General features: G+C 46.2%; 1 protein-coding gene across 4 annotated transcripts; it reads left to right on the top strand.

Moving 5' to 3' along the window:
• The first annotated feature begins 261 nt into the window (after positions 1-261).
• Positions 262-14,128, top strand: DEDD (death effector domain containing). 4 transcript variants are annotated; one of them, XM_012768566.2, is made up of 6 exons: positions 262-668; positions 2,385-2,417; positions 11,224-11,612; positions 11,817-11,924; positions 12,237-12,383; positions 12,925-14,128. In XM_012768566.2, exons 3-6 carry the CDS (start codon positions 11,288-11,290, stop codon positions 13,299-13,301), a joined length of 957 nt encoding a protein of 318 aa, XP_012624020.1. In that variant the 5' UTR covers positions 262-668; positions 2,385-2,417; positions 11,224-11,287; the 3' UTR covers positions 13,302-14,128. The 4 variants fall into 4 exon arrangements, with proteins under 4 accessions (XP_012624020.1, XP_012624019.1, XP_012624022.1 ...); XM_012768567.2 differs by lacking the exon at positions 262-668 and adding an exon at positions 772-828; XM_012768565.2 differs by lacking the exon at positions 2,385-2,417 and having other exon boundaries at positions 263-668.
• The last annotated feature ends 146 nt before the right edge of the window (positions 14,129-14,274 follow it).

Raw genomic sequence — 14,274 nt, 5'->3', positions numbered from 1 at the left:
GGATAACAGGCGCTCAAAAAAGCAAACTGAAAAAATGAATTCCGAGAGGGAATGTGAACAGCGCTTTCAGGTCCGGCTCCGGGTTTACGGAACGTCCGGGTTAGCAGGAAACTCAGAGCAAAGGTCAACTCCAGATCTTGACCTTTCACCCAAGTTCGCGAGGCAATCCGTCCCCCGTGCTATTCCGCCCTTATGCGTCATGGCTGCCAGGCCCAGTGATTCAATGGGTCTTGAAGTTGGCACCAGCCAGCCCTGGCGCCATCAGTATTTCCACATTCAGGAATGCTATCTTCTCCCCTCCTTACTACCGCCCTAAGACGAGCCTGCGTTGCCAGCTTGCCCCAAAGCAAGATGGCTGCCAATCTCTATTCTGTCCTCCCAAATTGAAGCTATTCACTCCTCGCTTAATGCCGCTGCCAGGCTGCCCTCACCTAGTATGGCTACCTCGGCTCATGCCTCACTATGGTCTCGAAGCCGCCGCTAACCGGCCAGGTTCCGGGAGGCGCTGTTCAGGACGCAGCCACCTCCGCCCGCCTCTCCCCTCCCCCACGCCCGCGGCGGCGGCGGCGGCGGCGGCGGCAGCTGGAGCCCGGATGCGGCGCCGTGAGACTGGCCCGGGAGAGCGGCGCGGATGGATCCAACATGGCGGCGCCGAGCCTGAGCCGAGAGTGAGGCGGCGGGGCGGCCGGAGTGGGGAGGGGGAGTAGAGCGGGACGGGGCGGGGCCGGGCGGGGCCGCAAAGGGCTTGGGGAAGGAAAGTGGAGGGGGAGGCGGTGGCGACGTCCAGCCTGAGAACCTCAAGAGAGGGAGGTGACGGGACGCTGCGAGGTGGGGGAGGGGAGCAGCCGAGGGGGGCGTGCAGGGGTGATGGCAACTGTGGGAGAGGGCAGGGGTCGAGGCGGAGGAGTGGGGGCATTGGGAGGGGCGTAAACAAGGGCTGAGACTGGGCCAGGCCAGGGGTATTAGAGAGGCCGAGGAGAGGAGTGGGGCTGCGATCCGGCCGTACTGAAGGGGTAGGAGCAGGAAGGAGAGACTAGGGGTGTGAAGGGGAAGGGGGCTTGTGGCATGTGGTTGGAGGGAGGACCGGACTCTGTGAGGGGTGTTGTGAGGTGGTGGGAAAAGGTGAGATTGGACTTAAGACGTTTTGGGGGAAGAGTTGAAAGTGAGTGTTAAATTGGAGGTGGGAGGGGGAAGGGCCCAGAGGAGAATTTGGGTGGAAAAGGAGAGAACAGAGGTTTGGGGGATAGAGAGAGTGTCGGTGTGACGAGGTAATAGAGAAAGTGAGAGACTGGGAGGAAAGTTTAGGAGGAAGGAGAATGGGATGGGAGATAGGACAGTGGAGCAACACGGGTTATAGAGGTTCGGGGGTTTCCCTTTCCCTGTGGAAAGGAAGAGAGCAGAGTTAAGCAGCATCACTTGCAGCCAATTCTAATTGCCAGGTCCTTAGCTTTTAATAGGGTGGGAAGGGCAGAAGGGAATGGTCATGTGGGTTTGGAGAATTGGGGTTGGATGAGGATTCGACTGGATTTGCTTTCCAAAAGGCTCCTTAGCTTTCTGCTCCCTTGTTTTTCAAGCTGGTGTTGCCTAAGTGTGGAGGAGCTAAGGACTTTTGTAGTTTTCAGAAATTAGCAATACAGGAGTAGGGAAACAGACATGACCATATTGGAACCCTATATGCTAAAGTGAAGGCTCTGGAAGTCTGATGAGGGAAACAGAAAAGACAGGATGGCATCTAGGCAGCCAGGCTAATTAAATGAGTGCTTTAATTTCCAGACCCTTCTTTTGCTGTTTAAGTGCTAGGAGGGAGGGGGTCAGTATGCAATACTGTATATAGAAAAACTTTCCCTGGTGAAACATAGATGTATGAGTGGATGCTGCCCCAGTGGATATTTTGTTCTTATTGTGTGCTAGTTAAGGGAAAGGGCTGAAAATAGAATTTGGAGGATAGTTGTGGTCTGATAAGTGAAGTGATGGGAAGAAAATGCCATTTTTGTCTGTAACCACTTTCCTCTCAGTTCTCTCTAAAGATGGAAGTTAATATTGTAACAAAATAGGTGGAATAAAGAATTAAGTTTTCCCAGAAGTTGTGGAATTTGAGACCTTTCTTACTATGAACCATTGAGACTGGAAATTCTTGGAGTTGGTATTGGTTTGTGAATTGACTAGCAGAGAGTTAGGGGAGCCTGGAGGCTTTGTTGGGGGTGAGTTCTCTCCTTCAACTTTTGAGTGGATCATCTCAATCAAAATGGCTTCAGGCTTGTCTGTGTATTTTTACAACTGAAATTGACCAACTCTATGGGCCTTTGAGGTTCAAAATAAAGCTTGAAAATTGACCCCCGCCCCATTTGTTTTTGTTTTGCTGCTGGCTTTGAAACTTGTGCTAGGAAGAGACCTGGGAAATTAAGTTTCTTGCAGAGGTAAGTGCGTAACTTTCTACTGTTTTCAAACAATGGAAGGGAATGGAAATGACATGAGAAGTATATTATTGGGGCTGGGCCCAGTAATAGGGTAGATGCCAGGGAAAATGAATTTTTACTCAAGTGGGTGCATGAGATCTGTTGCAATCACCATCTCTTTAGTTAACTGGAGATATAGGAGAAGAGGGGAAATTAAATATCTTGAGACAAGCCCTCAGCTTTGGTTTATTGCCTGGTTGTCTTGTCTTGGTCAGCTCTGAGAGAAATATTTTTTAATATGTAGAATGCTGTACTAGTCCCACCAGCAAGAAAGCGCTTTATGTACTCTTAGCTATCCTTAACATTTTCCATTTTCACTTCAAGTTTCAAGACACCACTCTTTTTTAGTTCTTTTGCATGACTTTTCTTTCTTTTTTTTTTTTTCTTTTTGAGACAGAGTCTCACTCTGTTGCCCAGGCTAGAGTGAGTGCTGTGGCGTCAGCCTAGCTCACAGCAACCTCAAACTCCTGGGCTCAAGCAATCCTACTGCCTCAGCCTCCCGAGTAGCTGGGACTACAGGCATGTGCCACCATGCCCGGCTAATTTTTTCCTTTTTTGGTGTAGAGAGGGTCTTGCTCTTGCTCAGGCTGGTCTCCAACTCCTGAGCTCAAATGATCAGCCCGCCTTGGCCTCCCAGAGTGCTAGGATTAGAGGCATGAGCCACTGCGCCTGGCCCTACATGACTTTCTTCTAAGGACTTCTAAGAGAATCAAATAGTTCTAGTTCTTCTGTGAAAATACAGATATCATTCCTGTTGTGAAGAGACTAGACTATTGATTTCAGTCTTTTTTTTTTTGGAGACAGAGTTTCGCTTTGTTGCCCAGGCTAGAGTGAGTGCCGTGGCATCAGCCTAGCTCACAGCAACCTCAAACTCTTGGGCTCAAGCAATCCTCCCACCTCAGCCTCCCGAGTAGCTGGGACTACAGGCATGCGCCACCATGCCTGGCTAATTTTTTCTATATATTTTTAGTTGGCCAATTAATTTCTTTCTATTTATAGTAGAGACGGGGTCTCGCTCTTGCTCAGGCTGGTTTTGAACTCCTGACCTCGAGCAGTCCACCCGCATCGGCCTCCAAGAGTGCTAGGATTACAGGCTTGAGCCACTGCACCCGGCCTTCATTTCAGTCTTGAGTGACTTCAAGACGTCACTCTTTTTTTATTTCTTCTACATGGCTTTCCCCTAAGGGCTTTTGAGAGAGTCAAGTATCTCAAAAAGTACAAATACCATCTCTGGTTGGGATGAGACTATGTCTTTCATGGAAGGGAAACCTAATAGAGAATGACCACTCAGGAGGAAATCCTATAGATACATAGAGACTGTCAGTTGGTCCTTGACTGACTTGGACTTCCCTAAAGAAAAAACAAACAAAAAAACTAGAACTCCAGGAAATACAGCAGTTCATTGGAATCAAGAATTATTCTTGGGAAATTGTATGGGGGAAACTCATATGCTACTATTGCAAATGGACCCAAACCAGTCCAATGGGATCCGGACTCTGTTTACTGGAGTGTTTGTCTTTGGGTATGTGGCAGTGTTTCAGATACCAAGATTCAGGTACTTTCTAATCTTCTGCTTAGTGGGATATATTCTCCTCACCACTCTGATACCTCTCATCTAGGACTGCTGTACATTTTAGGCTGAGCTCCCTTGCTTCACTGCCACAGAAAGCTGAATATATTTTATTTTAAGAGGAAATTGGTCATGTTCTTTTATTTTATTTTTTTGAGACAGTCTTACTCTGTGGCCCAGGCTAGCGTGCCATGGCTTTAGCCTAGCTCACAGCAACCTCAAACTCCTGGGTTCGAGCAATTCTCCTGCCTCAGCTGGGACTACAGGCATTTGCCCATGCCTGGCTAATTTTTTATATATATATTTTAATTGTCCAGCTAATTTCTTTCTATTTTTTTAGTAGAGACGGGGTCTTGCTCTTGCTCAGGCTGGTCTCGAACTCCTGAGCTCAAACTATCTGCCTGCCTCAGCCTCCCAGAGTGTTAGGATTAAAGGCGTGAGCCACCATGCCCAGCCAGTCACATTCTTTTAATGCTTAAGTTAGATTCATGCCTAGGACCCACATATGGGTTGCACAGTAAGTGAACTCACCATCCTAGATGATAATTAAGGAGGGAGGACTGCCTATTAGTCTGCATGTCAGTCTCCTGACATTTTTCCCAAAGACATAGCTTTGGGAAACTTATATACTACTGCTATATTTTGCTTCACTGAATAAGCAATATATATCTGATCAGTGGCCTAACTAATAGAGTCTGCTACTGGTCTAGTTGAGGACTTAAAAGATGGCCCTGAGGCTTATGACCAGGATTTTTTGTGTCTGTCTTGTAGATGATTGCATTTCTCTTTTCACAGAACTCTAGATTGAACTAGGTCAAAGTAGACCTCCTGGGATGGGGTAGAAGGGAGTGTAGCCCTAGCACCTACTGTGCACCTGAATGACAACAGCAGGTGATAGAGGGGGCCAAGGTTGGAGTGGGATGAAACACCTTAGTGCTAGTTGGACTTAAAAGTTAAATGAGCATATATCTGACAAGACTTTCTTCTAGAATATTGTTTGATGGGTTTGGGTTTGAGAAACAAAATGACTTCTTCCTCCAGATCTAGTGTGAAAAGTGACATCCATTCTTTTTTTTTTTTTTTTTTTTGAGACAGAGTCTTGCTTTGTTGCCCAGGTTAGAGTGAGTGCTGTGGCATCAGCCTAGCTCACAGCAACCTCAAACTCCTGGGCTCAGGTGATCCTTTTGCCTCAGCCTCCCGAGTTGCTGGGATTACAGGCATGCGTCACCAGGCTAATTTTTTCTATATATATTAGTTGGTCAATTAATTTCTTTCTATTTATGGTAGAGACAGGGTCTCGCTCTTGCTAAGGCTGGTCTCCAACTCCTGACCTTGAGCAATCTGCCCTCCTAGACCTCCCAGAGTGCTAGGATTACGGGCGTGAGCCACCGCGCCCAGCCGATATGCATTCTTTTGCCCCTTCATCCTGCTCCACCTAGAACAGAGTTTCTCATCCTCAGCATTATTGACATTTTGGGCCAAGTAAATCTTTGTTGTGGGGGACTGTCATGTGCATTATAGGAAGTTTTTTTCTTTGTTTTGAGACAGAGTCTCACTTTTTCTTGCCCGGGCTAGAGTGCCGTGGCAGTCAGCTTAGCTCACAGCAACCTCAAACTCCTGGGCTCAAGCGATCCTTCTGCCTCAGCCTCCCGAGTAGCTGGGACAAGAGGCATGCACCACTATGCCTGGCTAATTAATATATATATGTGTGTTGGCCAATTAATTTCTATTTATAGTAGAGATGGGGTCTCGCTCTTCCTCAGGCTGGTTTTGAACTCCTGACCTTGAGCAATCCACATGCCTTGGCCTCCCAGAGTACTAGGATTATAGGCGTGAGCCACCACGCCTGGCCGTTATTGGATTGTTTTAAAGTATCCCTGGCTTCTACTCATTCCATGCTGGTAGCAATCCCACTTCCCCACCAGGCATGACAATCAAAAATGTCTCCAGACAATGCCAAATGTCCCCTGGGAAGCAAATTTGCCCCTGGTTAAGAACCACTGATCTAGAAGCTGTGAAGTGATAATTCCTAGTACCTTGGATGATCCAATCTGGAGGCCAGGACTTAAAGGTGACTTTCCTGCTCCCCACCCTTCTCAGGTGTAGGGAGATAACCCTCTGGATATTGAGGCCTATTATAGAATTGTATCTATTGATGCATAATTAGGATCATTGTGCTTTCCCATATTTTCTAGTGGCCGGGTACTTGGGAGTAATATTTTTTCATTTTCTGGGGCTTAAGGATGCTTTGAGGAGTGGGGGAGATTATAACAACCGTTTCAAGCCTTGGTCTGAGTGGACTGTCCCACAGAGACTCCAAGTGAGGAACTTGGTAATAGCTATTTAGAAGAGATTTTGAAAAGCATTCCTGCCTCCCTCCAAAAAGGATGATTTGAATTAGAAGCTGTGGAGCAACCTGCTCTTTTGACTGGTTGAATATGAAACATGCCCATTTGCTTTCTGAGGTCCTCATAATCAACAGCTGGTCAAGGGGAACAGGTGGGATAGGGAACAAGAAGAAGTTGCTTGGGCTCTAAGGAAGCTCACTTTTCTTGTGTTGCCTGCTATGAGTAAGAACTTATTTTCCTGGCCAGGCATGGTGGCTCATGCCTGTAGTCCCAGCTACTCAGGAGGCTGAGGTCGGAGTATTGCTTGAGCCCAAGAGTTCTGTGCGGCATGAGCTATGATCATACCACTGTACTTGAGTTTGGGTGACAAAATGAGACATCATCTCAAAAAAAGAATACAAAAAAACCTTATTTTCCTTTAACACCTTCGTTCATACCCAGTGACAGCAGCAAGTGAAATGAAAGGGAGAGACAAGGAAAACCAGTCTGTAGTTGAATAGCTATTTTCCCAGCTGTTTCCCATGTTTTGGGTGGAGCATCTGGACTCTCAAAACTATATATTGTTTGTATTTCCTTTCCTCATATTAGAACCCATGGTATAGGGTTAAGTGATTCCAGGGTTTACCTTGTCTTCTCTTTTTCTTTCCTTTCTTTTTTGAGGTAGGGTTTCACTCTGTTGCCTAGGATAGAGTACATCATCATAGCCCACTGCAGCCTCAGCCTCCTGAGTAGCAGGGACTACAGGCACATGCCACCACATCCAGCTAATTTTTCTTTTTCTTTTTTTTTTTTTTTGAGACAGAGTTTCACTCTGTTGCCCTGGCTAGAGTGCTGTGGTATCAGCTTAGCTCACAGCAACCTCAAACTCCTGGGCTCAAGCAATCCTTCTGCCTCAGCCTCCCGAGTAGCTGGGACTACAGGCATGTACCACCATGCCTGGCTAATTTTATATATATATATTTTATTTTATTTTATTTTAGTTGGCCAGCTAATTTCTTTATATTTTTTTAGTAGAGACAGGGTCTCGCTCTTGCTCAGGCTGGTCTCGAACTCCTGAGCTCAAACAATCCTCCCACCTTGGCCTCACAGAGTGCTAAGATTACAGGCGTAAGCCACCATGCCTCACCTAATTTTTCTATTTTTTGTAGAGATGGCATTTTGTTATGTTGCTCAGGTTGGTCTCCAACTCCTGGCCTCAAGTCATCCTCCTGTCTCAGCCTCCCAAAGTGTTAAGATTACAGGCGTGAGCCACTGTACTTGGCGTACTTCGCCTTTTCTTAAGGGGCTGAGTTTCTCTGTGCTTCCATCTCAGGTTTACTGAGGAAGAGAACCAGGTCCTACTTGGCTGTCTTAGCTTTCTGAGTTCCCATCTTCTGAAGTAGTCTATTATTTTATTCTCTTTCTGAATCTAGCCTCAGTTTCCTGGTGTATAAAATGGACAGAACAACCTATCTTATTGTTGAGTAGGGTGGTGTGGTGTGAGTAGTTCTGCAGTGTCGAGGAGCCAGAATATATGCATGGTAACTGAATTACCTTTGTCTGTTCTTAATGGGGTCCGCACTCTTGGACTTTGGTGAGTTTGTTTCTGCCTTAGTATTGCTTGTGGTGATCTCTTGGAGATTAAGTTCAACAACAGGTTGCTCCTACTATATGCCAGGGTCTGTCTGTTAAAAGGTACTAGGGATATAAAGATAAATGTGACTTAGTCTCTCTCTCTCCATGAGTTGAGTAGGATCTAATGGGATAATAAATACACAAATAATTTTAGTACACTGCGATAAATGGTATAAAGGAAATATGCATAGTGTTCCATAAGAGCACAGAAGAGGACTACTTATCCCAGCATGGGGGTGTAAAGAATGCATTTTGAAGATGGCATCTGAGCTGACTCTTAAAGGATGAGTAGGAGTTAGCCATCTGAAAAAGGGTGGTGATGGGGGTGTGTGGAATAGAGAAGGGAGAGGGGCATTCAGGCAAAGGGAACAGCCTAAAGTATAGTATAGAGAAATTAATTGTTTGATGTACATGAACTATAAGCAAACTGATAATATTAGAGAATAAAAAGTGGGACATGGTGGGAGATGAGGTTGGAAAGGTAGTAAGCCTGCTCTTAGAAGGCTTGATGTGCTGTGTAAGGAATTTTGAGTGGTCTTATAGATAAGGAGGGGGCTGTCGATGGGTCTTAAGCAGAAAAGTGATATGGTCAGTTGTGTATTTTATTTTATTTTATAATGAGGCAGGATCTTACTCTTGCTAAGGTGATCCTCCTGCCTCAGCCTCCCAGAGTGCTAGGATTACAGGTGTGGGCCACTGTGCCTGGCTTGTGCATTTTAGATGGCTAACTCAACTAGATGTGGGGGATGGATTTAGGTGGGTTAAGATTGGTGATGGGGCCGGGAGTGGTGGCTCACACCTGTAATCCTAGCACTCTGGGAGGCCAAGGTGGGAGGATCGCTCAAGGTCAGGAGTTCAAAACCAGCCTGAGCAAGAGTGAGACCCTGTCTCTACTAAAAATAGAAATAAATTAATTGGCCAACTAAAAATATATAGAAAAAATTAGCCAGGCATGGTGGTGCCTGCCTGTAGTCCCAGCTACTCAGGAGGCTGCGGCAGTAGGATCGCTTGAGCCCAGGAGTTTGAGGTTGCTGTGAGCTAGGCTGATACCATGGCACTCTAGCCGAGGCAACAGAGTGAGACTCTGTCTCAAAAAAAAAAAAAAAAGATTGGTGATGGGGAAAACCTTTAAAGAGGCAGTTGCAGTAGTCCATGTGAGAGATTATAGGGATCTGAACTGGGGCAGTGGCAGTGGAGGTAGAAAGGTGGGGCAGATTTAAGAAATATTTAGAAGTATCATCAACAGGAATTTAGAATTGAGTGACTGGAGGTTGTGGTCAGAGGGAGGACCAGTACTTCCTCTGCACTCCGTCAGTACGCCCAGATGGTACTGTCTGGTGGGGCAGTAAGTTTGAGTGACTAGAGAGGAGTGAAACTTGTTGGACTTGAGGATTGGCTGGGTCATTGTTGTTAATCAGGATGATGGAGGACTTTTGTGAATCAAATGCTAAACTATATCATGAATGTAGGGCAGTCATTGGGCATTGACAAGGGATTGGCAAATGACATCCATGAGGAAAGGTTAGAAGTTGGTATATCCAAATGGTGTGAAGATCAAGGGAATACAAAGGAGCATAGAAGAATTACAAGAATGCTCATTTTGGGAACTTAATAAATATTAATTTAAATCTGCAAGTTTTGGTGAATATTATTGATTAGCCTTCTGAGCAGTTATGCATCTGGACTTAGATTGTAGGAAAAATGGGGATAGGTTTCAAGAGAGATGAGTCTGGGCTGCAGAGGTCAAGGATGCCTATTTCTTTGAAATTTCTTTCATGGCCATTTATATAAGGGTTACAAAGTGATCTCACATGTATTTTCTCATTGGATTCTTAACTCTTGAGGAATAGGTTCTTTTATCGGCATTTTATATATGAGGGTACTAAGACTTCAAGTGATTTGCTTAAGGTCACACAGCTATACAGCTTGTTAATGGTATAGTCAGAATTTAAACTAGTTTTTTTTTTTTTTTTTTTGAGACAGAGTCTCGCTTTGTTGTCCAGGCTAGAGTGAGTGCCGTGGCGTCAGCCTAGCTCACAGCAACCTCACACTCCTGGGCTCGAGCGATCCTTCTGCCTCAGCCTCCCAAGTAGCTGGGACTACAGGCATGCGCCACCATGCCCGGCTAATTTTTTATATACATATCAGTTGGCCAATTAATTTATTTCTATTTTATAGTAGAGACGGGGTCTCACTCTTGCTCAGGCTGGTTTTGAACTCCTGACCTTGAGCAATCCGCCCGCCTCGGCCTCCCAGAGAGCTAGGATTACAGGCGTGATAAACTAGTTTTAACTCTAAAGATTTTCAGTTTCCCTATTGGCAGTCCCTGAGTTCATGTGGTGCAGCTTCCATATTAGAGTTAGGAATGAATTCTTGGCTGGTCTAAATGCAGTGGTGTTTACAACTAATTGATCACAACCAGTTATGGATTTCTTTTTTTTGAGACAGAGTCTTGCTTTGTTGCTCAGGCTAGAGTGAGTACCATGGCGTCAGCCTAGCTCACAGCAACCTCAAACTCCTGGGCTCAAGCGATGCTACTGCCTCAGCCTCCCAAGTAGCTGGGACTACAGGAATGAGCCACCATGCCCGGCTAATTTTTTCTATATATATTAGTTGGCCAATTAATTTCTTTTTATTTATAGTAGAGACAGGGTCTCACTCTTGCTCAGGCTGGTTTCGAACTCCTGACCTCGAGCACTCTGCCCACCTCGGCCTCCCAGAGTGCTAGGATTACAGGCCTAAGCCACCCCGCCTGGCCAGTTACGGATTTTTTTGCTCTTTCTCCACTCCCACCTTTTCACTTGACTAGCTTTTAAAAAAAAAAGTGAATTCTCTACTTCTTCCCAATTTTGTCTATATTTAAGAGGTGAACTGGTTAGGGGGTGAAAGGAGCAGTTTTCAAGGGACCAAAAGCAGTGTTTTGGAGGCAAGAGGAACAATCACAGGATAATATCTAAAAGCAACCTTTGCCAAATATGTAGCATCAAAATTATATACAAGATTCTCATGTAGAGGAAGTGACTATATTTTTCCAGAAGTGTCTAGACTTAGGGCAGCATCTCTTAAGCATGGATAACTCTAGAGTTTACTTTTTAACAAATAACTTAAAAATTTAATAAACATATATTAAGCACTATGCTGTGCCAGGCATTGTGTTAGGCATTAGGAATATAGGAATGAATAAGACTAGTTCCTGCCATTGAGTGACTCACAGGTTCTTTCCTTGTCCTTACAGTACGGTGGGAATTGCAGCTGCTGAGCAGGGATTCTGGAAAGTATTGCGTACCTGAGCCCCCAGCATGGCGGGCCTAAAGCGGCGGGCAAGCCAGGTGTGGCCAGAAGAACATGGTGAGCAAGAGCATGGGCTGTACAGCCTGCACCGCATGTTTGACATCGTGGGCACCCATCTGACACACAGAGATGTGCGCGTGCTTTCCTTCCTCTTTGTGGATGTCATTGATGACCACGAGCGCGGACTCATCCGGAATGGACGTGACTTCTTACTGGCATTGGAGCGCCAGGGCCGCTGTGATGAGAGTAACTTTCGCCAGGTGCTGCAGCTGCTGCGCATCATCACTCGCCATGACCTGCTGCCCTACGTCACCCTCAAGAGGAGACGGGCTGGTGAGGGTGTATTGGGGGCTGGGGACACTGGAATCTGGGAAGAGTTGTGGGAAGCCAGGAATGAACAGTATAGGGGCCTAAGGGGGAGAGGAGGCATTGACCCTGGCGAGTACCTAGGAGAATAAGTTATAAGGCCCATTGGAAGTTTGGACTGGGAGAAGGGAGGGGTGTATCTTTTCCTGAATGACTTATTCTCCCCTATAGTGTGCCCTGATCTTGTAGACAAGTATCTGGAGGAGACATCAATTCGCTATGTGACCCCCAGAGCCCTCAGCGATCCAGAACCGAGGCCTCCCCAGCCCCCTAAAACAGGTGAGAAGATACTAACTCCCCCTGATTTCCATTATCAAATAAGAGGACACAGATCCCATTACATTCCAGCTTTGCCAGAGTAAATGAAAGGATGCTGTCTCCCCACATCTAGCCCCATAAAAAAAACCAGTTGAGGTGTTAATGCTTCACCTAGGTCCTGTATTTGCTCCCATGTTGTGTCTTCCTTTCAGGTCACGTTATTGACGCTGCTTTTAGTGCTAAGTCTAAATGATTCCTTCTTCATTTCAAGAGAAGTGTTTGAATTTCTGCTTTTACCCTACTGTGTTTTCTTCCCTTTTACCTTCTTGTCAGTGCCTCCTCACTATCCTGTGGTGTGCTGCCCCACTTCGGGTCCTCAGATGTGTAGCAAGCGGCCAGCCCGAGGGAGAGCCACACTTGGGAGCCAGCGAAAACGCCGGAAGTCGGTGACCCCAGATCCCAAGGAAAAGCAGACATGTGGTGAGGAAGTTCAGGGTTCCAGAGGTGGAGCAGACGTGGGGGAAAATATAAAGAACTGCTGGGATACTGGGCAGTTTGTTGTTCAGTACAAGGCTCACTTTGATTGCCATTGCAAAGTGAGGGTGAACGGTTTAGTCTCTGGCAGGTGAACTCCTCTTTATATTTGTGGCAGGGTACATTTCAACTCTCTTTAGTTACTAGTAGAGCAAAGGGATGCCATTATGACATCCTTATTGTAGGATGAACCAAATCCAGATGGAGTATTAAATGAACTTCTGTGCCTATTAATTAAGAAAATATCTCCTATAAACAAGGTGCTGCTTGTGAGTTGGGGACAGTGTTGACGTGGTTATGTCCCATTTAAGAGAATCTCCTGCATTCAGGCAAGGATTTCAGAAAACATAGAAAGAACTAGTCCTAGGAAAGAAGTAGAGAAGTTGTCAGGTGATGGTCCCTCCTTTCCTGTTCTGCTATTCTTTTCAGCTTTTCAAACTTGGGTTGTAAACTCCATCCCTCACTGTAACCTCTTCTCTTCCCACAGACATCAGACTACGGGTTCGGGCTGAATACTGCCAGCACGAGACTGCTCTGCAGGGCAACGTCTTCTCTAACAAGCAGGACCCACTTGAGCGCCAGTTTGAGCGCTTTAACCAGGCCAACACCATCCTCAAGTCCCGGGACCTGGGCTCCATCATCTGTGACATCAAGTTCTCTGAGCTCACCTACCTCGACGCATTCTGGCGCGACTACATCAATGGCTCATTACTAGAGGCACTTAAAGGTGTCTTTATCACAGACTCCCTCAAGCAAGCTGTGGGCCACGAAGCCATCAAACTGCTGGTGAATGTGGATGAGGAGGACTATGAGCTGGGCCGACAGAAACTCCTGAGGAACTTGATGCTGCAAGCGTTGCCCTGACCTCTTTCCCTTCTCACTTCTCTGGGGACTGTTCCCACCACCCACCTCTGGAGCTTACATACTGTTCTGGGGTTTGTTCTCTACCCTTCCAACCAATCACAACCCCCTCTTTTTTTTTTTTTTTTTTTTTTTAAGAAAAGACAAAGGAAAGTGGAAGTGGTGTTCCCTACCCCTCCTTGCACCCATGTGCCTGGGCTTCCCCTTTGTTTCCCTCTTCCACTTACCCCCTAATGTATGTCTCTACAGCCACCTTACCACTGAGCCGTAAGACAAATGTGTAGGGAGAAGCAAAGTCTATAGAACATAGTCTTTGTGAGGGATTGAAGTGAACACTGCTTTTGGGTGCATTGAGGGGTTATCAATACTTCTGGCTTTATGAGGGCTCTTAAATTTTGTCTAAAAAACCAAAGGGCTGTGAGTAAGGGAGCTATGTGGAAGGTGGGACTCTGAAGTGTATTTTGGAAATTAATCAACACCCTCTTCCAAATTATAGAATTTTTAAAAAACAAAGAAGCTGTGGCCCTTTCCACTCTCTCCTGGCATCTGGTGCTGCTCCTCTCTGCCTTCTTTCCTCCATTCCATGGCTTGAAATCTCTGCCTGATTTGGCTCCTTCCTTTTTCCCATTTATCAGACCCTCTTCAAGGGAGTAGATAAAAGGACTGGGTCAGCCTATTCCCCCCCCCAGCTGTGGTGTGTGTGCATACACACATACACAGGGTGGATGGAGAAGAGGTTGCTGATTAAAATACACTCCCCCTATAAAGGGGAAGGGGGAGTGTGACACTTTCCTTCCATGTTCAAGTGAAAATAAATAATGTACCCTGCAGCCCTTTCCCCCTTTGCTTTCTTCTGGCTTGGGCAAAGGGCATCATCATAGGTGAAAGTGAAGTAATTCAGTATGAACTCCTTTTTCCTTCTCCCTCCTCTTACCCCTATTCCCACTCCCATGCTTGGGAGAATGGGGCTGGAACA

Source organism: Microcebus murinus, chromosome 2 (genome assembly GCF_040939455.1).
Source record: "Microcebus murinus isolate Inina chromosome 2, M.murinus_Inina_mat1.0, whole genome shotgun sequence".
In the NCBI taxonomy this organism is placed as follows: domain Eukaryota; kingdom Metazoa; phylum Chordata; class Mammalia; order Primates; family Cheirogaleidae; genus Microcebus; species Microcebus murinus.
The sequence above is the reverse complement of the archived record's forward strand: the minus strand, read 5'-3'. Positions and strand labels throughout refer to the sequence as shown.

Bases quoted from the DNA above. Each gene is read 5' to 3' on its own strand.
- DEDD (XM_012768566.2), top strand. From the start codon at position 11,288: ATGGCGGGCCTAAAGCGGCGGGCAAGCCAGGTGTGGCCAGAAGAACAT. The intron at 11,613-11,816 runs GTGAGGGTGTAT...TCTCCCCTATAG, and splicing joins CCTCAAGAGGAGACGGGCTG to TGTGCCCTGATCTTGTAGAC. The intron at 12,384-12,924 runs GTGAGGAAGTTC...CTCTTCCCACAG, and splicing joins CAAGGAAAAGCAGACATGTG to ACATCAGACTACGGGTTCGG.